The 27,087-nt window shown below is 33.8% G+C and overlaps 2 protein-coding genes, 1 long non-coding RNA gene, 4 other non-coding genes and 1 pseudogene across 18 annotated transcripts; 7 read left to right on the forward strand and 1 right to left on the reverse strand.

Annotated features, from left to right (window-relative positions):
- Positions 1-336: 336 nt before the first annotated feature.
- Positions 337-6,327, forward strand: LOC127119994 (rab escort protein 1). The gene is made up of 9 exons (XM_051050378.1): positions 337-1,191; positions 2,157-2,279; positions 2,389-2,488; positions 2,620-2,658; positions 2,791-2,989; positions 3,076-3,151; positions 4,866-5,052; positions 5,341-5,421; positions 5,814-6,327. The coding sequence occupies exons 1-9, from the start codon at positions 491-493 to the stop codon at positions 5,916-5,918; spliced, it is 1,611 nt and encodes a 536-aa protein (XP_050906335.1). The 5' UTR covers positions 337-490; the 3' UTR covers positions 5,919-6,327.
- Positions 6,328-10,170: 3,843 nt separating this feature from the next.
- LOC127119997 (uncharacterized) lies at positions 10,171-13,753 on the forward strand. Its single transcript, XR_007802953.1, has 2 exons — positions 10,171-11,780; positions 13,337-13,753. It is a non-coding gene; the product is annotated as an uncharacterized LOC127119997 (long non-coding RNA).
- Positions 10,271-10,539, reverse strand: LOC127124781 (uncharacterized; annotated as a pseudogene).
- On the forward strand, positions 11,974-12,090 carry LOC127124795 (U5 spliceosomal RNA). The gene has a single exon (XR_007804265.1). It is a non-coding gene; the product is annotated as a U5 spliceosomal RNA (small nuclear RNA).
- Positions 13,754-19,219: 5,466 nt separating the features above from the next.
- LOC127119995 (pentatricopeptide repeat-containing protein At5g06540) lies at positions 19,220-26,598 on the forward strand. 12 transcript variants are annotated; one of them, XM_051050382.1, is made up of 5 exons: positions 19,220-21,445; positions 21,538-23,833; positions 24,213-24,381; positions 24,778-24,898; positions 25,331-26,598. In XM_051050382.1, the coding sequence occupies exon 1, from the start codon at positions 19,748-19,750 to the stop codon at positions 21,344-21,346; it is 1,599 nt and encodes a 532-aa protein (XP_050906339.1). In that variant the 5' UTR covers positions 19,220-19,747; the 3' UTR covers positions 21,347-21,445; positions 21,538-23,833; positions 24,213-24,381; positions 24,778-24,898; positions 25,331-26,598. The 12 variants fall into 12 exon arrangements, with proteins under 12 accessions (XP_050906339.1, XP_050906338.1, XP_050906345.1 ...); XM_051050381.1 differs by having other exon boundaries at positions 21,538-22,701; positions 23,658-24,381; XM_051050388.1 differs by having other exon boundaries at positions 21,538-21,701; positions 21,811-24,381.
- Positions 22,589-22,705, forward strand: LOC127124707 (U5 spliceosomal RNA). Its single transcript, XR_007804168.1, has one exon. It is a non-coding gene; the product is annotated as a U5 spliceosomal RNA (small nuclear RNA).
- LOC127124785 (U5 spliceosomal RNA) lies at positions 25,092-25,208 on the forward strand. Its single transcript, XR_007804255.1, has one exon. It is a non-coding gene; the product is annotated as a U5 spliceosomal RNA (small nuclear RNA).
- LOC127124487 (U4 spliceosomal RNA) lies at positions 26,442-26,592 on the forward strand. Its single transcript, XR_007803972.1, has one exon. It is a non-coding gene; the product is annotated as a U4 spliceosomal RNA (small nuclear RNA).
- Positions 26,599-27,087: the final 489 nt, after the last annotated feature.

Genomic DNA, 27,087 nt, shown 5'->3' on the forward strand with positions numbered 1-27,087 from the left:
TTTTTAAGTCAAAACATACAAACCCATTAACATTAAAAATTATTAAATATACAGTGTAGGCTTAAAAACTATTTTTAAAAAAATAAAATTTTAAGTTTTTTATATAAAGATAAAATATAATAAATTTCAACTTTACAGATATTAAATTAAATTTTTGTATTACAATTCTCAAAAAATAAATAATAATATTTGTAATAAAAAATATATATATTAATTGTTTCCTTAAATCAACTCAATTAATAATAAAAAAAATAGCAACATTGCTTAAAAATGAATTTCTGAGTGAAAAAAAAAGCATAGTAAATTTATTTAATCAAAGTTGTAAAATAATAATCCAAGGTAGCACATTTTTTTATTGGATAAACCAAAGCAGTACTCATAAAAAGAAAATTAATTCAATGTGAACGACTTCCAAACAGTACTTTGCCGCCGATTCTTTGATTTCTTTCACGGCAAAGACGGCGAATAATCTACACGCGCCGTCGTCGCCATGTCTGAAGCCGAAGAATCCTCTTCCTACCCTCCCATAGACCCGGTGAGCTTTGATCTAATCATCGTCGGCACTGGTCTTTCCGAATCGATCATCGCCGCTGCCGCATCGGCCGTCGGAAAGACCATCCTCCACCTCGACCCTAATTCCTTCTACGGCAGCCATTTCGCTTCTCTCTCTCTAGAAGAAATCACCTCTTACCTCAATTCCCCTCCCAAGTCCATCACTGCCGCCGCATCATCAAGCGATTCCGACTATGCCGTCATAAACCTCATCCAGCAACCTCTTTTATCCGACGCAGAGCTCATTTCGTGCGATTCTGTCGACGAATCCACGTTTCTTCTCGAAAATTCGAGAAAGTTCAACCTCGATTTGGGAGGACCTAGGGCACTGTTCAGCGCGGACAAAACAATCGACCTATTGTTGAAATCAGGTGCTGCACAGTACTTGGAGTTCAAAGGCATCGACACGAGTCTCGTGTACAACGCAAATGAGGGTTTGGTTAATGTGCCAGATTCACGTGGAGCCATTTTTAGAGACAAGAAGCTTTCCCTTAAGGAAAAAAACCAATTGATGAAGTTCTTCAAGCTTGTTCAGCAACACTTGGGTGATAATGAGGATGGAAAGATTTCAGAGGAAGACATGGAGAGTCCTTTTGTTAGTTTCTTGGAGAAAACTGGGTTGCCGCCAAAGATAAAAGCGTATTTACCATTTCCATTTCCTAGTGAGAATTGATTTACTTTATATTATATATAGGACTCTGTTTGTTTAATTTCCGCACAGAAGCTTAGGAATTTTTTAGGTTGTGTTCTATCTGATTATTATATATAGTGTTTTTTTTATGCTAATGTATTAGTCTTGAGATGACTGCATAACTTCATAGACTATTGTTGACTTGATTTATAGATGATAATGTTTTGTTATCTGATAATCTATGAAGCACATACACCCTGAAAACGACATCGCCACAGATACAACGACACCGGTAATGATTTGAAAAATGAATAAATTAAATGTAATCACAAGTGTCGGTGTACGACACGGACACAAACACGCCTTTTTCCAGAGGTGTTGGTGTCCAGAGCAGATAATTACTGAAGTTTTAGAGATGTTAGTTTCTGCAATTCCATGTTACTCTTAGCACTAGTTATTTTGACAATTGCCTGGACATAAGCAGTGGAAAATATTATTCTACATGCTGTTGAAATTTTTGACCTCTAGCTTGATAATTCCCCCTGTAACTTCTCTGTTTCCTTGTCAATCTTGAACTAAGAAAATATGAGCGAGATTTTTTTATGCCGTGCTTTGAAAATCACAATCAAATCAACACGCAGATGTGATGTTACACCAATGGAATTTTATGCGAGACTCTTTTGAACTCCTTCCATGCAACAATTGGTGAATTGATGTTTGACTACTTTTTAAATTCTTTTAACTGTCTTCCTCCCACCAAACATTTAAAATCTTAAGATGTTTGGGAGTAGCCCGGCTTGTATACTCTGGCGGGGTGTTGTATATATTTTTCTTATGCTATGAAGAGTACTATACCTCTCATCTTTCATTGGTATTTTTGAATAAACTATGTTAAGCCTAACTGTTTATAGTGCATGCATAACCTGTTGACCTCTGTCAGTAAGCTAAGGTAAATCCTCTTTGTCTTCAATAGGATTCTTTTGTATGCCATAGCCATGGTAGATTTTGATCAAGAAAATGGCGAGGTTTCTAAAGACTTACTTACAACAAAAGATGGAATAGATCGTTTAGCTCAATACAGCTCATCTGTTGGAAGGTGAGTTCTTATTCACCTTGTTTCATTTCATGTGTTACATTTGCCTTGATTTTTTAATTAAGGGATCCCTATCAATAATTTATAAAATTGATTAACTTTGTTCTTCCAGGTTTCCCAGTGCACCGGGGGCTTTGATTTATCCTATTTACGGTGAAGGCGAACTACCACAAGCTTTTTGTCGTCGTGCTGCCGTCAAAGGTTGCATTTATGTAAGTTTTAAAGGATTTATGAGTCTGTTTCAGAAAATTTATAATTACCTTAATTCCATTCTCTTTAAATCTTGCATATCGTGGTTTTATTTAACACATGCTTATTTACATCTTAAACATTTGTGAATCAGGTTCTCCGGATGCCGGTTATTTCTCTGCTTATGGATAAGGTGCAGAAATAATTCTTTGACATGTTAATAATGATATAATATAACATGTTTGAGAAGAGACGAGGTTCAATTGTTAAATATTCCCAATTGCAAAGCAATTTCACCTTATTCATTTTTAAACGAATATTGCAGGTTACTGAGTCGTATAAAGGTGTTAGATTAGCTTCGGGTCAGGATTTATATAGTCATCAGCTAATCTTAGATCCATCCTTCACAATCCCATCAACACAGTCGTTGTCTCCTAAAGGAATGGTGGCAAGGGGAATATGCATCACAAGGAGTTCCATAAAGCCAGATGTGTCAAATTGCTCCGTGGTGTATCCTCCTAGATGTAAGACAGATTAGATCTCTGCATTTTGTTAATCAGGGGCATATTAAACATGAGAAAGAAATTGAATTTTTCTCCCTTTCTTCTAGCTTTATATCCTGATCAGGTTACATCAGTCAGAGCTCTTCAGATAGGATCAAATCTCGCAGTTTGTCCTGCGGGCACGTAAGTTATTTTACTAAATTAAAATTGAAATGCTCATATTTTATATTCTTTTTACCCTTTTCTTTTCTTTTCTCCCTTTTCTATCTACACCCCCCCCCCTAAGTTGGTCCTTTATGTTACAAAATGTTAACAACCATCAACCCAGAATAGTGTTCTTTTTAGAAACCCAGATTTGGAATTTTTTTGGCCTTAAAAACATAACCGGTTCTTCTTTGAAAACTAATGGCATTAATTGAACTCCTAGCCAATGTTTGTATAAACATGATGACTCCAGTCTTATGCTTCTTCAACCTCAGAAACACTATAAAATTCCCCCTCTTGATCTGTCTGATGCAATTAGTTTCTTAATTTAGGAAACTGTCATATTTAAGAGTAACTTGCATCCATGGCTTCAGTCTTATGCTTCTTCAACCTCAGAAACACTACAAAAATTCCCCTCTTGATCTGAAAGTTTCTTACCTTAGGAAACTGTCATATTTAAGAGTAACTTGCATCCATGACTTCATCCCATTTTTCTTCAAGGTTGTTGGTTCTGGATTTTCTGGGTTTGCAAACACATAACAGTCATAACTGACATGTGTTAAATTTTTTAAAAAGGAATGCAATGAAAATTTTAAAAAAGCTCAATGGTGTTCATGTTTTGGAACATAAAAGTTCATCCTTTAGAAAGAAAAGATAAAGGATTTATCTGAAGTCCCTTTACATTCATGCCTTAGATTTCAAACTCCAAATCTCAATAACCAAAGCCTAACAAAGATGGAAAGGAGGGCTTAACAGCTACCATTGGATCAGATTCTTCATATAACATATTAGAAAAACTCTGAGATTAGTTAACTTTAGTCCATGAATGAACCTCCAAAGCCCTGTTTAAACAAAGGAACAAAACTCAATACTGCAGCCAAACCCCATCTCAAAAGCTCTTTGTGCTTTTATTTTATCAAAAGAATGCATCCAACATTCAATAGAGGTAAATGTATTTCACATAGAAAACTGAAGGACCCAAGAAATCAGCAGGGAACTTTACATCTCTAGAGGATGTTTTTCACGTTATGCCTATTTTGAGAATTGAGAAGAGTAAACCTTTAGTATTAGTAGTTAGTAACTGAGTTCAGGTTAAGATGTTTTTGAAAAACACAAACTGAAACGGCTGAATTATATTGCTTTGTAGTATTAATGATGTATTTAGTCTCAACCTCATAGCTCCCAGCATAAATGAACCCGCAAATTGAAAAACACGACCAAACTTATTGTTGCAAGATTGCAGGAGCACAATGAAGTGAATGAACCTAGCAGGCGAGCTCAAGACTCCACATCATCCAACATCCCAATGTGAACCCATTTGCAAATGGGACATATAATTTGGTACTAAGTCTCAAACGCATAGCTCCTATCATAAATGAAAACACGAACTAGAAAATATGAATAATCACACCCAATAGGCCAGCAAGAGTGAACCAGATTGGCCTGGTCGATGTACTCTCTGGAACTAACATTTAAAAATATTTAGCTTTCATTCATATTTTTGTTTGTTTGTATTGGTTTTAGTTGCAAGTTCCTACAATTCAAGAGAGTAACAGTTTCCCCCATGGTTGGCATTTATAATTTTATTCTTTTACATTACTATATTCATGTTTAATTCCTAATAATAACACTTCTATTTTCCTTGCCGTGAACTTCTGAACTAAACTGACCATATTTTCCTTCTATTTCTCAGCTTTGTTTTATATTTTTCCACTTTGTGCAATGATGCCGATGAAGGAAAGAAGTTACTTAAAGCATCCATGAAGGCTCTTCTTTCATTGCCTGTATCTGGAAACACAGAAATCATTCTTCAAAGTGACAGTGAAGATAAAAAAGCCGTTGTGCTCTGGAGTGTAATTTATGTTCAAAAATTAACTATGGTGTGCTTCTAGTCCTGGCTTGTTCACAAATATCTTTATTGTATGATGTGTATTTTTACTTACCCTCGTATTACATGTGCACTTGTTCCTTGCATCATTTCCTTTGCTGAAAACATGAGTTTTGACTCGTGAGTGCCTTTCTTCTGTTTTTATTATTACCCTGAACGATGAGATATTTTACATGAATTAGGCAGTGTCTTAAGAATTTTGTCAGGAAAGATGCGATCCAGACACGTGTAACATTGATAAGGGCATCCTTCATAATGGAAATATTTATTTCTATTTCAGAGTAAATTTGAAGCTATCAGTTCCACTCCAACACCAGATGGAAATCTAAACTACAATGACCTTGTAGATGCAACTGAGAAGGTGTGTATGCTCTCATCATTCTTCTGTTAACTTTTCACTGTATGTCTATATGAGTGGTTGTTACTGTTCAGTGTTAATCAATAGCTAGATACTGTCTTTTAAGCTTGTTGTCTTGAGTTTGGTCTTGAATATCTCAATACTCATGTGTATGAAAAAATACCACTAGGAATGCATTTGATAAGAAAAGAAGAAAAAAAAAGGTAGCTGGTTAAATTGCTTGCAATTTTTGCTCATGAAATAGGAAAGTGGGTTTGCAAAATAGGTGTTCTCAAGCATTTACTTTGACATGATGAACGTGTAAAAACCAAAAATATGTTATGGTTGTTAATTGATAAGTACCTGTAATTACCAATGTCGCTAATGCTACTTGTTTGGGGGTGGTATTCTTGCAGCTATTTAATCAAATGTACCCTGATGAAGAATTCTTTCCAAAGACGACATCCCCTGAAGATTCCACGGACGACGACGATGATAATGGTATAATTATGGAGAACTAATCAAGATCAAACTGTCATGTGAATCTCATGTGAGAACTGCTACACCAAGATCTGGGAGGAGGGAAGCTGTGAAACTATATGCACATGCAATATAATTTATTGTGAACCAAAAACCAGAGGTCCTCAAGGCTGGCAAAAGCAGTTGTTGTTGTTAATTATGATTTTCTTTGTCAAGCATATAAATTCTGATTTGGTGCTATATTTTACTTTAGAGCGTTTGTAGAACAAATTACTACTCCATGAAGATGTGGTACCGTGGAAGTTCCAAAGCTACTAAGGGATGAAGTATAGTGGTCAAAGTTCCTTTAGATCTGTATGTAGTTTGTATCTTCTTTTTATTGACAAGAAACTGTAGTTTCAATTTGTATCTGGAAATTTATTTAATTGTACATTATTTTATTTGAGGTTATGACTTATGACATGTCAACCTTAAGTAACCACTTAAAATACTATATTTTAAAATTTTTAATAAAATTGATTTGGTTTGATTTGGTTTTAGAAATGTTTTTATAAAATTGATTTGATTTTTCAAAACCAGTTTACATTTGGATCGGTTCGATTCAAAATCGGTTCCCAATAAAAACTATTTTTTCATTTGGACCATTTTTAAAATCGGTTTCTACTAATCTTTTTTTTTTACTTTAACCAATTTTTTTAATAAGTGAAATAAAGCAATCTAATCGTGTCCGTGATTCCACAAATTTTATTAACCAAAATCACATTATAGTTTTGATTTGATAAATTAACTTTTTTGTTAGAAAAACATATTTATAAAGATAAATTGCTCCAAAACAATTCAAATTGTTATAATTAAATGAAATTACTATTTTTATTTTTTATTATTATATATGAACTTATTAAATCTAATAAATATTACGAGATGAAAAATAATTTATATTAATCAAATACCTAACCTATAAAATTGAAAATGTCATAAGTAAACAATATAGAGAGATAATAACCTAATCCACTAGAGGCACAAGTTTCATCCCCTATCCATATCACTTTAACCAAATTAGTATGATGAATTAGTTGGACTTAAAATTGAAGTAGATAAGAGAAACATTAAAGTAAAAACCAATATATAATCGGTTTTAGCAAATGGTAAATCTGTTAATTTTTAATTTAAAAATATGGATTGCGTCAATTTATAATATAAATGGTTCAGATATTTTAATTTGGTGCCCTGAAATATATGGATTGATGTTGATAAACCCTTTTAAATGCACATTCTTACGAATAAGTGTATGATTCTCCTCCCTGAACCTGTTAAGGCTAAAACAATTTGAAATCCACATTTACCATCATCTTTAATATTTACAATCTTATTAAAGTATTTATATATAAATACAGATATCTCTTCGATGCATCTTATTTTTGGTACATGTGGAAAGGGTGACAGTTTGTTGATACAAACACTTTTGCCCGAACTTCGGTTGAATTATTAATATGAGTTGGTTTGACCTTCTTTGGAGTACCTTTAGTTTTTATTAGTTTCATGAGTGTATTTATATAAGTTATTTTTAGATAGGCTATCTTGCGCAAATGCTCTTTGATGTATAGCTTCATATTATAACCAACTTAAAAAGATTCTCTTGAATCAACTCTCATTCTGCCATAATAGAAATATTTGATTTATTTTCCTTATTGTACCATCATTATCAAACCGAAGTTTTTTCAATTGCGTATTTACCTCATTCATACATATAGATTTATCAAATTTTATCTTTTTGGATATTAAACACGCACAAGGAATATTTATGTTCTTATAAGTGTACAACCACACTTAGAGCTATCTTGACGTTTTTACTTTGCTCCCACAAATTCATAATATGTAAAGTTCAATCCCCCTTAAGATATATTACCGATCAATTATGAGAACATATTTTTGTTTTTGAATTTATGTTCTATTAATGTGATGATTTAACCAAAAGATGCACATATCTCATTTATGCTACATTACAATCACGTTGTTCACTGTTCCTATCTCCTGCAATGCAAATGTCATCCGTTTCCCAACAATTTCTTTAATTTACAGGAGCATAATCAACTTTGTTAATTATGGTATCACCAATGTGTCTAACCCGACCAGTTCACGCACAAACTGTTTATTCCTTAAATAATATTTATATCATAAATCAATCAATCAATCATATTTATATTACTATGGATGATCGAAGAATCAATGCTTCGCCATACAAACGTCAGTCACGAAGCATAGTCAACATTGAACATCCAAATTTTACAAATCACAATGCCAATATTTAATTTCTATATTTTTATCTAATTCATTTTGTATTTTAATCGAATTAAAACAAAAGTTAAAAAAAAAAAACAACTATCCAACTCATGATTTCACACGTGGCTCTGATACCCACTAATGGAAAATGACAATTAAAATATGCAGTAGAAAATAAAAAGTTTCCTTATGTTGATTCTTATGAATGAACGTAATCAGGGATATAATGGTTACCTATTATGGCGGTTAATTGATGATGTCAAATTCAGATAACGATCACGAGCATTGAGCGAATAACAACGCCTCTAATCAGTCCAGACTAATAGGTTGTCTTCAATCTCAATGCTAGCTGTTCTAAATGAAGATTTTAAGAGAGAGAGAGAGAGAGAGAGAGAGAGAGAGAGAGAGAGAGAGAGAGAGAGAGAGAGAGAGAGAGAGAGAGAGAGAGAGAGAGAGAGAGAGAGAGAGAGAGAGAGAGAGAGAGAGAGAGAGAGAGAGAGAGAGAGAGGTTGCACAAACTGAATTTTATCATTAACATAATTATTTTCATCCTTTCTTTCATTAAGTTTTGATGACTCAGTCTCTCATGATCCCAAATTATTGACTGAATTTCTTGCATCAACCATGTTAAATATTAATTCATAATACGACCTAAAGTCAATGTCATAAAAACACAATTGAATTAATTAAATAAATATAAAAATAATAATGAATTTTTCTCTTTTATGGCATAGGATCGAGCAAGTGGTCGTTGATGGTGGATTTTTGAGTTAGATTATGATTTTCTGTGGATTGGAATTTGTCCTAAAACAAACGAGGTATAAATATTGTTTATCCTAATGAAATAAGGGCTTGAGATATAAACTCACAAAGTCTTTTTGAAGACCCTTCAAAAAATAGTTTAATAAGACCTCAAAGTCTAATCCAATAACACAATTTTCTAGAATAGTAAATTCTAAATAAAAAATTATTAAGCGAGTCTGTTTGGATCAATTTGAACAAAATACTTACGAGTCTGTCAAAAACAAATGAACCATACTCCAACTCAATAACACGTGTGGAGTGAAAAAGTACTCACTCTCTCGTGATCCCAAATTATTGACCGATTTTTTTGCATCAACCATGTTAAATATTAATTAATAATACGACCTAAAGTCAATGTCATAAAAACACAATTTAATTAGTTAAATAAATATCAAAATAATAATGAATTTTTCTCTTTTATGGCATAGGATCGAGCAAGTGGTCGCCGATGGTGGATTTTTGAGTTAGATTATGATTTTTTGTGGATTGGAATTTGTCCTAAAACAACCAGGATATAAATATTGCTTATCCTAATGAAATAAGGGCTTGAGATATAATCTCACAGATTCTTTTTGAAGACCCTTCCAAAAATAGTTTAATAAGACCTCAAAGCCTAATCCAACATCACAATTTTCTAGAATAGTAAATTTTAAATAAAAAATTATTAAGGAGTCTCTTTGGGTCAATTTGAACAAAATGCGTATGAGTCTGTCAAAAACAAATGAACCATACTCCAACTCAATAACACGTGTGGAGTGAAATTTTTTGCTAGTAGTGGAGAGGAAAATGAACCAAATTAATAAAAAAAATAGATGGAATATTTTTTTTCTTAGTGAAAGAAGATGGATTATGTGAGTTGTGTACAATTTTAATTATTTTTTAATATTTTTTTAAGTGTATAGAAACTAGAGTAACTAAATATAAATATGATGTTATTATGTTTATATTCTCAAAACTTTACTAATAAAAAATAGATAGATTCTAACCTCTTTCTTTCCCATATAAACAAACTTTTTGTCTTGTTTAGTTTTTTTAAAAGAGGTTTGAGAATTTTTAATAGTAAGTGTTTTTAGTGGCCATTTCTTTCCTTATATACACAGTGGCCAAAACGTGGCACATATTGAAGTCCATTACCACCCTTTACATGGCAACATCATAAACCAAAATAAAGAGCACTTTGGGAAACTAAACAATGAATGAGAAGAAAGAAAAAAATGAAGCAAAAGCAAGTTTCCGTAAACGTTTCGTCTTCTCACTAAAATCCGTTTTTGTTTAAGCTTCTCATTACAAATAAGGATGAAAAAAATTGAGTCTGTCAGAACACCGTTCGACCACCCTAGTGAGTGAAACCAACTAGGAACGATCATCACCGTTCGACCACCCTAGTGAGTGAAACCAACTAGGAACGATCATCTACAGCTGAGTTGATACCACACAACATGCGGATCATCCTGGCCGTTAATCACGCTCTGATCACACGATCATGATTCATCCACCAGACTTACGTTCCTGTCTCCTTAGAAATCAAGGACACAGTAGTACGAACCTATAGAACAGATCCTGTTCAAGTAAGGTCGTGCACAACTGTGGTTAGCCTAAGGTATATAAACAGTGAAGATTTGTTGCGGTTGAAAGATGTGGGAGTAATGTAATGGTTTCTGCTGCGTTTGGGATTTATTTATTTATGAAAAAAATGTTCCTGTTAAGTCTCATAATCTTTGCAGATTTTGTAACAAAACAAAACACTGATAAGATTGTATGGGTGACTGTAAATATGTTTCTAAAACGCAGTTATATTTATCAGTAGTTAGCAGCAATAGTGGATACTTCATTTCTTTAAGCAATTTAAAATTGTCCTATGTAGATTAAATTGCTTGCTTTTTATAGAATCCTTTTCGCCACAGGACTCAGTTCCGCTTTAGGTGGATATACGGTAAACATTGCTGATTTAAGTGTATGTTACTTACAAGCAATTTGAACACGCCATAGGCAGTACTTGGAGTTCAAAGACATAGATGGTAAACAGCATAGGAAATTTAATTTTGGTTGGGTTCTATCTTATTATTATAAAATAAGGTGTATATATAGCATGTTTCTGTACCGAGTCACAAATTGATAAACATGACCAATAAGCAATGAAAACTTGCAATGAAACCAATAAGCAAATGAACCTAGAAGGCCAACACAGTCTCACACCCATCTAATACTCATAGGAACTCATTTTCAAAGGAGATGGATGGTGTTGTATCATAAAGTAATGGTGAAAATATGAACAAACCCAGTGTAGCAAGTTTTTGAACAAGTTAAATCTCTTTCTCTTAACTTTATTCTTTGTTGTATATAGTATTTTGCTTGTTTAAGGAAAAGAATGATGAGTGGAGACTTTGCAGCAAAGTCTCGCAGTCCCACATTGCTAATGCTCAACTTGTTTTTAAATTCTGTTAGTTGTCTCCTTTCAGAGAAGCTGTCTCTTTTAATACTCTAAGTGAAATATGATGTTTGGCAGTAGCTCAGTTTGTATACTTGATATGCTTGAACAATTTGGTGGGGGTTTGATAAAGTTAAATTGATCACCTTGCTGTGCAATGAACAGTACTATAATTTTTCATTGGTGTTTTTGAAGGAAATATGTTAAGCCTAACTAACTGTTTACAGTGCATGCATAACACTAAGGTAAATCCTCTTTTGTCTTCTACAGGATTCTTTTGTAGCTATAGCCATGGTAGGTTTTGATCATGAAATGGTGAGGTTTGTAAAGACTTACTTAAAACAAAAGATGGAGCATATCATTGGCTCATATATAGCTCTTATTTTCAAAGGTGAGTTATTATTCATGTGCTGTTTTTGTGTTGAAATTCAATTGTGCTAGATTGGGATATACTTTATTAGTATTTAAAGAGATAGGGGCCAAGTGAGTGGGTATCAGACTCAAGTCCCACATTGTCTGCTTCATAAAAGAAACTATACTGTTCACGAATAAAATGAAAGGATCTCTAATTGTGTCAATTATGAAGCTGTGTGATGATGACATAGCGAACTATTCTTTCGCCTTTTACTAAAGAATACTGTGTTAGCGTCACAATTAGCAGCATACGTTAGTTTTTGGAAGAGTCCTCTTAATTGAGGGCTCTGCAAATTTAGTTCAAGTTTATATTTGGATTTTTTTGGTATTTCTTGTTATTTATAAAATATTTCTGTTTTATTCTACTAAATCTGAATGATAGTTTAATTCTGTTTTATTCTAGTGACATCTGAATGATAATGATTTGCAGTATTACAAAAAACATTGACGTCATAGTTGTCCCTCAGCATTAACTTACACTTTAATGAGAATGATGTTATAGAGTCCCAGATTGGAAAACATGATCAAACTCATCATTGCGATGAACCCATAGGCCAATCAAATTTGTGTCTGTGTTTAGTTTATTGAAATTTTTTGATCTATTAATCACTAACTGGAATTTTGATTAGGGAGGGATTAATTAGTTGTTTGATACACAAATGTGGTTAAGTGGTTCATCTTCAAAAGCCAAAAATTGATAACTCATCTGCTCCCTTGGTATTAATCCATTTGTAATTTGTTTCTGATTTCTCTACTTCAATACAATTACTTCATGTACTATTTATCAATGAAAACCAGTGGGAAATTGCGATCCAGATAGATCACACTATGCGTGATAGATAGAGAGACTAAATATACGTTCCAGGTGCGTGATAAATCGAGAGTACTCTTTGATTCTTCTTTCGTTGGTGTTTGGTGTTTAATATTTTCTAATAAATGCCGAACTAGTACTCATTGTTTTATCTTTCATTGGTGTTTGGTGTTTAGTATTTTCGAATAAATACTTTGATACTGGTTTGGTGACCGGACTATTTTACTATCGTAATGTTATTTTCTTCTTAGTTTTCGAACATGTTAGATATCTTTCTCTCAACTCTTATTCTTTGCGGATTATATTTGCTGGTTGAAAACTATTTCGAAACCCCCTCATAGGCTTGTGTTCAACTCAAGGCTTTGAGAATTTTTGAAAGGACTCCCTTGGGGGTTAAGTCTTACAGTTTTAGCTCAAATTTAATATTTATTTAGGCCGTCCACATACAATTCCAGCCCTAAATCCTTGGAAGAAATGCGTCCTAGTTTAGAATTATGATGATTTTCTTTCACAAAGACTTGTTCATAGTTTGTCATGAGTACATATCCAAAATTTTGTAGTCCACACAAGTGGAGTTCTCAACTAAAAAATATAAAAGGCAATGGTAATTCTTGGATATTCTATCAAGAAGTATCTGATGGATATTTCTGCAGGATGATTTTGTATCATTGTCTTATAAAGCCCTGATAGAAGTATCTAATGAATTTTATTCTTCATTATAGCGTAGCTTGTGGAGGCATGGTAAAGAAGGGAACAACCTGAACTCTATCTAATCTTGAGATGTTTGACAGGCATTCTGACGGTCCGTTTATATTTTTATTTGAAAACGGTGAGGTGTTTAAAAACTTAAATAAAAGATGGAATAGATTGTTTAGCTCAGTACAGCTCCTGTGTTGCAAGGTGAGTTCTTCATGTGCTCCTCGGTTGCAAGGTAAGTTTTTATTCATGTGCTATGTTTGAGTTGAAACTCAATTGTCACTAAATTGGTATACTTTAGGGAAGCCATTGTCACAAAATTGGTATCTTTAGGGAAGCCATTGTCTTTGTGCCGATTGTTGTCATCACTATTTTCATGTCAATGTTTGGACGAATGGTGTAGGATACTGGATCGGATAAAAGTGGTAGATTAGCTTCGGGAACTCGTCCTTCTTGATTCCATCAACACTGTTTTTGTCTCCCAAAAGATTTTTCACTGAAAGACTTCAGATGTAGAAAAATAGGGTCTTCATACATTTAGTTATGAGATTCCTGAATTGCAATGTGTTTAGGAATACATGCTTTATCTATTTGGATTCTAATAGAGTTGACAAATGTGAGTTGGTGTGTAAACTTCTGATCCACTCCGTCACTAACTAAACTTGAATTGTAAAACCCAATTCAAACCCTCATTTCTTGTGTTTTTTCACCTTCAACATAAACTTCTTCATCTAAGGGGCCATTCAGAAATGCATATTTCACATCCATCTGACATGTGTGCCAGTTGTTCATGTTTGTTAGACCAACAATCAACCTGATTGTTTTAATCCTAGCAACAGGTGCAAAAATTTCATCGAAGTTGATTCCTTCCTTCTGAAGAAATCCTTTCGCCACAAGTCTTGCCTTGTGTCCAATTACTTCACCTTTGGGATTCAACTTCACCTTGTATACCCACTTCACATCGATTTTCTTCTTGCCTTGAGGCATTACCTCGATCACTTCACTTTTTCTTCTTGATCAAGTAAGTCCACAGTTTTCGATTGGAATCATCTATGCATTTGACAAAGTATATGATACCTCCAACCAAATCCACCTTGATAGGACCACACACATCAGAGTATTCGACTTGCTTCATGCCTCCTTGTTGAAGTTGTTCTTATGTTGCTTCGCCTTCACACATTCTTCACACACTTCATTTGGAATGTCGATTTCTGCTAACACTGAAATCATATTTCTTCTTTTCAGATCTTTGATATCTTTGAAATTGAGATGGTCAAGTCTATAGTGCCATATCCATTCATCCCTACTAGCTGCAGGTGTAAGGCACTTGTGCTCCATCACATCTAGTTCAATCTTGAAGGTTCTATTCTGAGACATAAGTGCCTTCAAGATTAACCTTCCACCTGAGTTGATAATTCTCATCATCTTGCCTTCGATCGATAATTTGTAGTTCTTTTTGACCAACTGCCCCATGCTGAGCAAATTACTTTTCATGCCTGGTATGTATAGTACATTGGAAATTACTGATCTTTTTCCATCTTTCCTCATAATCAGAATATCACCAATACCTTCAGCTGCTAGAGAATTGTCATTTGTAAATTTTACCATGACTTTTGGTCAACTGTCGACTATTGACTCGGTTTTGACTCCTGAATTTTCCTAGATCTATTCTACAAGTATTTGATCAAGGGATTCATCATCATTCATCACAGGTGACTTGTGTCATAATTATGTCAAGTGCTAATTTCTAACAAATTCTATCTTCTATCAAGCTTCACCTCCATACTTGTTTTTCAACACTTCCCAACATTGATCCATGCCCAAAAAAATTCAGAATTCGGGCAATATCACGAGAGTCATGATATTTCAAAAGCAATGTCTTATACACATCTACTTCCTATCCTGACTGATGTTGGGGAAATTGTGCCCAAAGAGATCAAGCATGTCAAGTTTCCCTACCATCCTAAACATAATCCTAATGCCACATGTGGATATCATGCAGGATACATAGGGCATTCCACATAAGCTTGTTTTGTTTTTAAGAATAAAGTTCAAAAGCTTCTTGATCAAAAGTTGCTATGCTTTACAAAGAAGCCCTGACATATCATCCTCAAGAATGATCACCCGTAGGCTATTTTTAGCTTTTTCATTTTCTTTTTGTACAAGTACTGTTTACTTTTAATGTTGTTACTCACAATGGTGATATGAATAAAACGAGCATGCTTTTTTTGAGTAAACTCATTCATATTCACTCTACGTTTAATTCACTGTTTCTCTTTCTTTTATAAAAAACATAAAAACGATATCAATTTTTTTTTGCAGAATGGAAGCAAAAACTCATGTCCTAGTATATGGAAATCCATTGTGAAAATCTGGCATACCATGAATGATATGGTGTATTGGAATACTGGAAATGGTGCCATAATTGATCTTTGAAAGGACAATTGGATCCAACCCGACCTTAACCTGGAACATTTGAGAACTAGTCCAATTGGGGAACATCAAATAGACAGAATCTCAGAGTTGAAGAATGACAATGGAGGATGTAATTTGGGTTATATTAAAAATAGTTTCCCTTAGGAAATTGCACAAAAGTTGGCAATTGTGAATCCCCCTAAAGCTGATAATGGTGAAGACACTTGTATGTGGAGATGAACTACTACAGATACCTTCATAGTCTCAAGTGCTTATGATTTATTTAGCTCATCTAACAATGGTTATATATCAGAGGCATGAAGAAGGATTTTGAATTTGGAAGTCCCTGAGAGAATAAGAACTTTCATGTGGATGGTGAAGCATAACTGCATCATTGCCAACCAACCAGTGGCTTGCTCAAAAGCACATTGGTAGCCCATTTTGTCCTGATTGCTCAAATGAGGATGAATAAGTCATTCATTTGCTAAGAGACCGTACTAATGCTAAACAAGTTTGGAACTATCTTGTGGGTACAAATAGGTGGGAAAATTCTTTTTGATTGTGACTTGCAGGAATGAATCACCATCAATCTAAATCTTACAAATGTGCAAAGATAGAGTGAGACTTGGGCAACCATTTATCATATGTTGTGATATTGGAGAAACCAAAGAAAGCACAACAAAGATTATGTCATGCCAACAAACCTTATGAATGAAATATCAAAAAGTAAGCAATTACCAAGCAAGCAGCAGACTGATCCAGAAGGTTCAAAAGAACATGGAATATACGATGCTTATCAGATGGTTTCCTCCTATTTCTAATTGGACAAGGCTCAAATGGATAAAGTGGTCAAAGTAAAATTGAAAGCAAGTTGTGGGGGAGTTTTAAGGGATATCAATGGAATATGGTGTGGATGATTTTCCAGCAATATGGGAAGTGGCACAACCATAGAAACAAAGCTGAGAGCCATTCAGGTTGGCCTTCAATATGCTTATGATTGAGGCCTTAGGAAATTTGAACTTCAATTTGATAATAAAGAGGCTTTTCAAGCTATAAACAAGAATGGCCCCAAACTAAAAGTAGGCAAGGTCATTCTTCAGAAAATAAAATTGCTTCTCAACTGGGACTGGGAGGTTATGATAAAATTGCTTCTCAACTGGGACTGGGAGGTTATGATATAGCATATTTTCAGATAAATTAATAAATGCTCAGATACAATGGCAAATTTGAGCGTCTATCACGACACATCACGACACATGAACAATGTTTTATGAAGATCGCTCTTTGGAGATTCGTCTAATATACAATTTCGATATGGTTAGGAAGTCTATCCCTCATATTTTTCTTTGCTAGTATTTTTTTTTTCTTTTTGACGTTTTAGCCCACCTTTGTTCAAAAAAAAAAAAGAAATATCAATTATTCTACATCTAATTTTTATCCCATATACACCTTATATCCTTCCAAATTAATTTTCATTAGTTGACTTCCGTATTTCTCGGATCACTAACAAAATTATTTTCATCCATTCTTTCATTCGGTTGCGCTGACTCACTCTCTCGTGGTCCCAAATTATTGACCGGAATTCTTGCAAAATCTTGTTCAACATTAACTTGTAAGATGACCCAAAACTATTGACATAAAAAACAAACAGTTTGATTAGTTCCGTAAATATTAAAATAGTAATGAGTTTTTCTATTGTATTATCAAATCAAAAAAATGAGAGAGAATAAGATCTTAAACATTAAACAGCGAAGGTAAGAGAAGATAAAATGGAGAGGAAAATAAATTGAACCAATAAAAAAAAAACATGAAGTAGTTTTTGTTCTTAGTGAAAGAAGATGGGTTATGTGAGTTGTTTAAAGTTTTGATAAAAATATATTTTTATTAGAATTATATTCTAAATTAATGTTTTTTTTTATCAAAACAAACTAGTTTTTTTTATTTTAATTTTAACGGGCTAATCAACCCATGAAAAATATATTTGATCAATTTTTTTCAAGTCTGTTTAGGCTGCACATGTGTTAAAATACAGATAAAATGAATAAGTCTATTTTAAGAACTTTAAATATTTTTGAAAATTTTGAATTGTATAGAAACTAATTAGACTAACTAAATATATCAAATAATTTATATTATCAAAACTTTACTAATAAAAGAATAGAATATAAAAAATACACAATTTTTTTAAAGATTTTTGAAATTTTTTAATAACAGATGTGGCCAAAACGTGGCACAGTGTTGAAGTCCATTGTCACCCTTTACATAGTTACATGGCAACTCCATAAACCAAAATAAAGAGCATTTTGGGAAACTAAACAAAGAGAAGATAAAAAGACAGAAGCCAAAGCAAGTTCTCGTAGATATTTCGTTTTCCCACTAAAATTCGTCATACGGTAGGAAGTTGGATCTTCCAGTAAACAAAAGCTCAACCATTCCTTCTTTTCTTATATTGATTGTGTTTTTTTACATAAAAATAAGCAAAGTTATAGTTGATCTTTTGGTAATCTTTTTATTGCAAAAATAAGCAAAGTTATAGTTGATTTTTTGTTTTTAATTGATATAAAATATTTTCTTTATCCATAAAATTACCCAAAAATATTTTTCATATCTCTTAATGCCTTATTTAATATTATTTAATTTTTATTTTTGTATTTATTTAATATTAATATTTTATTTTAATTATGTATTCTAAATGGTCCATTTTAACACACTTTTTTCTTGATTTTATTTTTATGTCTTAAAATTATTTTTAGCTTTTGAAGTGTTGGGATGATTGTTTGGATGAAGGTTATGATCAACAAGCGTTGATACCTTTGAAGTGCTTGAGAAGTAGTCCACTTTGCTAGCTATGCTTGATTGAGGTTATCTTGAAGTCTTGATCTTGTATTTGAACTTTGAGGTATTGAACTCCTGAGAATTAGCATATCCACAATATCTTAAGCATAATGAACTTTTCATATCAAGTGATCAAGGGTCTTTTGATCACTTGAATTAGGCTTGGGACTTACCACACAATTACAAAGAATTTGGTTGACCAAAGTGACCTTTGGTCAACATTAATCAGAGGGGTTGAAATGAATAGTTGCACTATGTACAATAATAACCTATTGAATTAATCAGCTAGTTAAGAATCCGATAAATCTTATCAAGGCCCTAAACTAAGGGTGCATACATTAGAAATCAAGATTTCTATGCCTAAAGGGCAAAACGGTTATTATGTAAAAAATGAAATAATTAGGAAAATAGTTTTTAAAATCAATATTTAATTAAAAACTAATCAAGCCCCAATTATCTAATTATGCAAAAAGTCTAATTATATAATTATCCTAATTAAGATCTAAACATATCTTTAATTAAAAATCAACTAAAATTCTAAAAATCTAATTAATATTTATTCTTCAAGGAAAATTAATTAAAATTCTAATTAACCTAACATTCTAAATCTATTAATCCTAAATCTAGTTAATTTCTAATTAAAACTAAATAGAAAAAACAAAAAAAAGATCAATGGAAATGGGCCTTCTTGGAAAGGGGAGTGCATGCTCGGATGTTGGGTGTATGCTGGTGGTTTTCTAGCCAAACATTTGGGCCTGGGGCTGTGTTGCAGAGTAGAGATTGTGTTGAATCTCGAAGTTGCAGAATGAGGTTGTGTAGAATGAAGCAATTGCAGGAAGAAGGGAGGTTGAAGAATGAAGAAGAAAAATGCAGAAATGAAGACCGAGAAATTGCAAAATGAGAATTTGCAGAATGAAGAATACTCCAATCTGAAGAATGAAGGTGTGTATTTATAGATTTTCTTCCAAATCTGTTAGAAATGTAACTTAAATGTATGTCAAATGCAAATGAAATTTAGGGAGTTATTATTTAGTTAGAAATTCCCAAACTCTGTTAGTGTGGTTTTGATTCTGTGTATGCGAAACTGCATAAGTTATAGTGGACTCCATTTAGATTCTGTTTTCCAGTTAGCACTAGTTTAAAACGGCTTAAATCGTGTTAGCCAAGTGTATTAGGTTGGATTCCTGATGTTAGTGAGCTCAACCAGACACAGTCCATGTCTTCATCTCTTACAACAATGGCAAAACCTAACCATGAAAAAAATGAAACAAATCCATGCTCACACCATCACCAACAACCTCACTCGCTTCTCCTACATCTCCAGCAGAATCTTAGCCTTCTGCTCTTTCTCACCGCGCGGCAATTTTCGCTATGCAGAGACCCTTTTCACCCACATGCCCAATCCCAATCTCTTCGATTACAACTCCATCATCACCTCTTACACAACAAATTCACAATTCCACAAATCACTCTCGGTTTTCACCAAAATGCTCAACACCAACGTTCGCCCCAATTCGAATACTTTCACCGCCCTTGTAAAAGCATGTGTTACACTTTCTTATCTAGAACAAGTCTTTACTCTATCCATGAAAATGGGGAATTCATCTGACGTGTATTTCGTGAGCTCGGTTATCAATGTGTTTTCGAAACACGGAGCAATACACCTTGCTCGTAACGTGTTCGATGAAAGTTCTAACAGAAATGTGGTTTGTTGGACGAGTCTCGTGAGTGGCTATTGCAGTTGCGGGTTGGTTAATGATGCGAGGGAATTGTTTGACGAAATGCCACAGAGAAACGACGCGTCGTATAGTGCTATGGTTTCTGGGTATGTTAAGAACGGTTTTTTCAGTGAGGGAATTGAACTTTTTCGTGAATTGAAGAAGAACAAGGGTTATGCACGTGTGAGACCCAATGGATCACTTTTTGTGAGTGTTCTTAATGCGTGTACCATGGTGGGTGCTTTTGAAGAAGGGAAGTGGATTCATTCTTATGTTGAGGAAAATGGTTTGGAGTATGAACTTGAACTTGGAACTGCTTTGATTGATTTTTACACGAAATGTGGATGGGTAAAGAGTGCAGAGCAAGTGTTTGACAAAATGCCTGTTAAAGATGTTGCTACTTGGAGTGCTATGATTTTGGGTTTAGCTATTAATGGGAATAATCTGATGGCTCTGAAACTGTTTGAAAATATGGAGAAGGTTGGACCAAAACCTAATGAAGTTACTTTCATTGGAGTTCTCACAGCTTGCAATCATAAAAATATGTTGGGTGTAGCGTTGCGGTCATTCGGAATTATGACTGAAAAATATGGCATAACACCATCCATTGAACACTATGGATGTGTGGTTGATGTTTTGGCTCGAAGTGGACAAGTAATAAAGGCCTTAAGTTTCATTAGAAATATGCATATTGAACCTGATGGAGCTATATGGGGGTCTTTGCTTAATGGATGTTTGATGCATGGTTATTTTGAATTGGGACAGACAGTTGGCAAGTATTTGATAGAGTTTGAGCCTCAACATAGTGGTAGGTACGTCCTTCTCGCAAACATGTATGCCAATATGGGTAAGTGGGAAGGTGTTTCTGAGGTAAGAAAAATGATGAAAGACAGGGGAGTGGTGATTGTTTCTGCTTGGAGTTTCATTGAAATTGATCAAACCATCCACAAGTTTGTTGCTGATGATAAGTGTTGTTTGAATTCAGGAGAAATTTATGAAGTCTTAAGTGACTTGGGAAGGAAAGTTGAGGAATTTTCAGGAGACAAGGATGCCCTTTTTTTCATTTGAAATTTGAAAGAATATCTTATTTATGGGTTTTGAAAGAATATCTTATAAAAATTTGTACTTTATGGGTTTTGTTAAGGTTTGAAGAAGGAAGCAAGCCAGGTAAGCAATAAACTGCCACTCCTTTCCTTTTTTTTTGGTTTTGTTTTGCTATAAAAACGTGTACTTGATATTCTCTGGTTTGTTTATTGCAGAAAGATGTTGTTTTGAGTCTGGTTATCGGGAAAGATCATCTACGGCTGAAGATGATGCCCACAATACGGAGATCATCCTGGCCATTAATCACGCTCTGATCATGCGGTCATGATTCATCCACTACAGTTATGTTTTTGTCTCCTTAGAATCCAAGAACACAACAGTAAGAGCCTATAGAACAGATCATGTTTTTTTGTTTTTTTCAAGTAACTCTGGCTTTGGAATCTATTTATATAAAAAAATGGTTCTGAGAAGTCTTGTAATCCTTCCAGATTTTGTTACCAAACAAAGCAGCTCTGGACCCACTTTGAGCTTTTCATGGTTGGAAAGATTTTGTAAATATGTTTCTTATTCAGTGCTAGTTAGCAGTAGCAAATTCATTTCTTTAACCAATTTTAACTTGTCATATTGAGATTTTCATTCAAAGTTGCATGCTTTTAAACAACACTTTTCACCTTATAACTCACTTCTGCCTTGGATGGATATAATTTTTATGCAAACTGTTAGGTTGTAGCTCTACTGATGGTGCATATCTAATCAATGATGCTTTAAGTGTATATTGTTTACAAGCAGTTTGATATACTGATGATATCTGCACTTTCAATTCCGATAAATGAATACAAAATCATCTTTATTGACTGGTCTCCTTCCCACAAAATCTGTTACTTTTTATTTAGTGAAGCCATTGTCTTTGTGCTGATTGTTGTCATCTGAACAATATATGTTTTGGGGCAAGATGAAACTAACCCGTCCATGTTATTTTCATGTCAATGTTTGAACGAATATTGTACGACACTGGATCATATAAAGGTGTTAGTTTAGCTTCGGGTGAGGATTTATATAGTTGTCGGCTTATCCTAGACCTGTCCTTCACGATTCTATCAGCGCCGTCTTTGTTCCAAAGACTTTCAAGGATACGCTTTAGATGTTTATTCATTGTAGAGGATATAAAAGGTAGAGGTCTGACTAAAGTTCCACATTGTTTATGCGTAAAAGAAATTAAGCAGCTCAGATATAAAATGAAAGGACCTCTACTTGTGTCAGTTACGGAGCCGTGTGATGATGACATAGCGAACTATTCTTTCGCCTTTTACTAAAGAATACCGTGTCAGCGTCATAATAAGCGGCATACGCTAGTTTTTGGAAGAGTCCTCTTAACTGAGGTCTCTGCAATATTAGTTCAACTTTATGTTTTGTTTTTTGGTATTTCTTACTGTTATTTAGTTCATTTAGGTTTTATTGTGTTTTATTCTATAAAATTATAAGCTTTGTAGTATTATGAAGAAGCATTAACCTCATAGTTGTCCTTATACATTAATTTACACTCTAATGAGAACTCATCTGCAAATGGTGTTATATTTAGTCACATATTGAATCATTGCAATGAACCCATTTGCAAAAGAGATTGCTAATGGTGTTATATTTAGTCACATATTGAATCATTGCGATGAACCCATTTGCAAAAGAGATGACTGATGTTGCATTAAATTTCAAATCCATAGCTCCTCTACCTAGTATTAGGCCAACGAGAATGAACCAAATGGATGTGGTCAATGTACTCTTAAGAACTAACATATCTAAAAGTATTTAGATCTCGTTCAGATGTACCCCACTAAAAAATCTTTCCGTATAAGACATCGCCTATGGATGGTGATGAAAATGGGAAGATTATGAAGAACTAATAAAATTTCAAGAGAAATTTCTTATAACATGTTGTTTCAAGGATTATGCTATCTCAAACATGTAGAGTCCAAAGTCCATTTTACCAAAACCAATTGTCTTGTATGACACATCTTGTATCAAGCAATCCTTATCAGAGAATATACAATATCAAGAAGAATATCTTGCTAATTTTGATACCGAAACCTAGTTGAAACTAAACAATGGCAGGCATAAAACATCAATTAAGATAATAGAGTCAGTGAGACGTACACACTTCATTAGAAAATTCTGCTATGGCCATATTACCTTAACCGGTATTGAATTTATCCTATATTATATGTCGATAACATGTCTAAAGTAGAGCATATGTGGTCAGTGGCACCATTATAAAAAAATCCGTAAATCGAATTTTCGGACTACAGAACAATAGGAAGCAGATTTGATAGGTTGTGTGGAGGTCACTGTACAAGCCTGATTCACACCGTGTGAGGTAACATTAGCTCCTCCTTTCAATGTGTTGGACTTGAGCATTCCTTGAATTTACGATCCAGGTATTGACAGCGTTATACATCATTCATGGTTTCAATGACGCTGCGGTTGGCCGTGAAGTGGGTTGTGAGACGCACTCATAAGGTATACTTGTGAAGAAGATTTACATCTATTTCATCGTTGTTATGGTACTTTTGTTGGCAGATATTATTTTGAAGGTTGTTGAAAGTTGTGGCTTCTAGCATGATATTCTATGCCGTGCTTTGAATATCATAATCATATCACCAAGCATATGTGATTTTTCACAAATGGGATAGTATAAGAGACTATTTTTAAATTCTATTAGTTGTCTCCTTTCCAGAGAAACTGTTTCTTTTGATACTCAAGTGAAATATAATGTTCGGCGGTATAGCTCAGTTTGTATACTTGATATGCTTGAACAATTTGGTGGGGGTTTGATAAAGTTAAATTGATCACCGTGCTGTGCAATGAAGAGTATAATTTTTCATTGGTGTTTTTGAAGGAATGAAAACTTGCAATGAAACCAATAAGCAAATGAACCTAGAAGGCCAACACAGTCTCACACCCATCTAATACTCATAGGAACTCATTTTCAAAGGAGATGGATGGTGTTGTATCATTAAGTAATGGTGAAAATATGAACAAACCCAGTGTAGCAAGTTTTTGAACAAGTTAAATCTCTTTCTCTTAACTTTATTCTTTGTTGTATATAGTATTTTGCTTGTTTAAGGAAAAGAATGATGATTGGAGACTTTGCAGCAAAGTCTCCCAGTCCCACATTGCTAATGCTCAACTTGTTTTTAAATTCTGTTAGTTGTCTCCTTTCAGAGAAGCTGTCTCTTTTAATACTCTAAGTGAAATATGATGTTTGGCAGTAGCTTAGTTTGTATACTTGATATGCTTGAACAATTTGGTGGGGGTTTGATAAAGTTAAATTGATCACCTTGCTGTGCAATGAAGAGTCCTATAATTTTTCATTGGTGTTTTTGAAGGAAATATGCTAAGCCTAACTAACTGTTTACAGTGCATGCATAACACTAAGGTAAATCCTCTTTTGTCTTCTACAGGATTCTTTTGTAGCTATAGCCATGGTAGGTTTTGATCATGAAATGGTGAGGTTTGTAAAGACTTACTTAAAACAAAGGATGGAGCATATCATTGGCTCATATATAGCTCTTATTTTCAAAGGTGAGTTATTATTCATGTGCTGTTTTTGTGTTGAAATTCAATTGTGCTAGATTGGGATATACTTTATTAGTATTTAAAGAGATAGGGGCCAAGTGAGTGGGTATCAGACTCAAGTCACACATTGTCTGCTTCATAAAAGAAACTATACTGCTCACAAATAAAATGAAAGGATCTCTAATTGTGTCAATTACGGAGCTGTGTGATGATGACATAGCGAACTATTCTTTCGCCTTTTACTAAAGAATACCGTGTTAGCGTCACAATTAGCAGCATACGCTAGTTTTTTGAAGAGTCCTCTTAATTGTGGGCTCTGCAAATTTAGTTCAAGTTTATATTTGGATTCTTTGTTTTTTGGTAGTTCTTGTTATTTATAAAATATTTCTGTTTTATTCGACTAAATCTGAATGATAGTTTAATTCTGTTTTATTCTAGTGACAGCTGAATGATAATGATTTGCAGTATTACAAAAAACATTGACGTCACAGATTGGAAAACATGATCAAACTCATCATTGCGATGAACCCATAGGCCAATCAAGTTTGTGTATGTGTTTAGTTTATTGAATTTTTTTGATCTATTAATCACTAACTGGAATTTTGATTAGGGAGGGATTAATTAGTTGTTTGATACACAAATATGTGGTTAAGTGGTTCATCTTCAAAAGCCAAAAATTGATAACTCATCTGCTCCCTCGTTATTAATCCATTTGTAATTTGTTTCTGATTTCTCTACTTCAACACAATTACTTTATGTACTATTTATCAATTGAAAGCCAGTGGGAAATTGCGATCCAGATAGATCACACTATGCGTGATAGATAGAGAGACTAAATATACGTTCCAGGTGCGTGATAGATCGAGAGTACTCTTTGTTTCTTCTTTCATTGGTGTTTGGTGTTTAGTATTTTCTAATAAATGCCTAACTAGTAATCTTTGTTTCATCTTTCATTGGTGTTTGGTGTTTAGTATTTTCGAATAAATGCCTGACTAGTACTCTTTGTTTTATCTTTCATTGGTGTTTGGTGTTTAGTATTTTCGAATAAATGCCTAACTATTTATAGTGCGTGCATAACTTGTTGACTTGACTTGCGCCAGTACACTAAGGTAAAGCATCTCTGTCTTGAACAGATTCTTTTATCTGCTATAGATTTTGATCTGTATTGAATGACAAATTACAAACATAACCAAACTCACACCATCTAATACCCAAAATGAACACATTTGTCATTTTGTGGCTGGATTAGAAGAAAGTAAATTTCAACAACTTTGGTACTGGTTTGGTGACTGGGCCATTTTATTACTGTAATGTTATTTTTTGCTGTATAATATTTTCTTGTCTTGGTATTTGAACAAGTTAGATTTCTTTCTCTCAACTTTATTCTTTGCGGTTTAATATTTGATTGTCTTAGTTGTTAGATTTGTTTATGGACAAGAATGATGGTTGAGGACTTCACAGTAAAATTTCCTAGTCCCACACTGCTAATGAGAGATATTAGATGACTTTGAAGTTATATATGAAAGGAAGTTTGTTCAATGTTATAACTATCTTTGCGCTTGGGGCAATGACGCAGCTAGTGAGGTACTAACCGAGGCGCGTCTATTGCTGGTTGAAAACTATTTCCAAACCCCCTCTTAGGCTTGGGTTCAACTCAAGCCTTTGAGAATTTTTGGAAGGACTCCCTTCTGGGTAAAGTCCTACAATTTTAGTTCAATATTTAATAAAGTCCTACATTTTTAGGTTATACTTATTCTTAGCAGTTCTTTAAACTTCAGTCTCTTATTAGGTTTCCCAAACTCTGATATTTTTATTATTTTAAGATATAACTTGTTAACATTGCAATAGTAAAAAAGCCCAGTCATTAAACTAATACCAAAGTTCTCATCCAGCTACAAACATTGCAAAGTAAAAAAGCCCAGTCATTAAACTAATACCAAAGTTCTCATCCAGCCACAAACATTGCAAAGTAAAAAAGCCCAGTTATCAAACCAGTACCAAAGTTCTCATCCAGCCACAAACATTGCAAAGTAAAAAAGCCCAGTCATCAAACCAATACCAAAGTTCTCATCCAGCCACAATGACAGTCTTCAACTCCGACAAACCATACTTTAAACTCTTCCGCTACTTTTTCCAGGTTAAAAGATTTATAACTTGAAACCAAATAAATTTGATATGAAAGGTAAGATTTGGTA

The sequence above is a fragment of the Lathyrus oleraceus genome, chromosome 2 (genome assembly GCF_024323335.1).
Source record: "Lathyrus oleraceus cultivar Zhongwan6 chromosome 2, CAAS_Psat_ZW6_1.0, whole genome shotgun sequence".
NCBI lineage: Eukaryota > Viridiplantae > Streptophyta > Magnoliopsida > Fabales > Fabaceae > Lathyrus > Lathyrus oleraceus.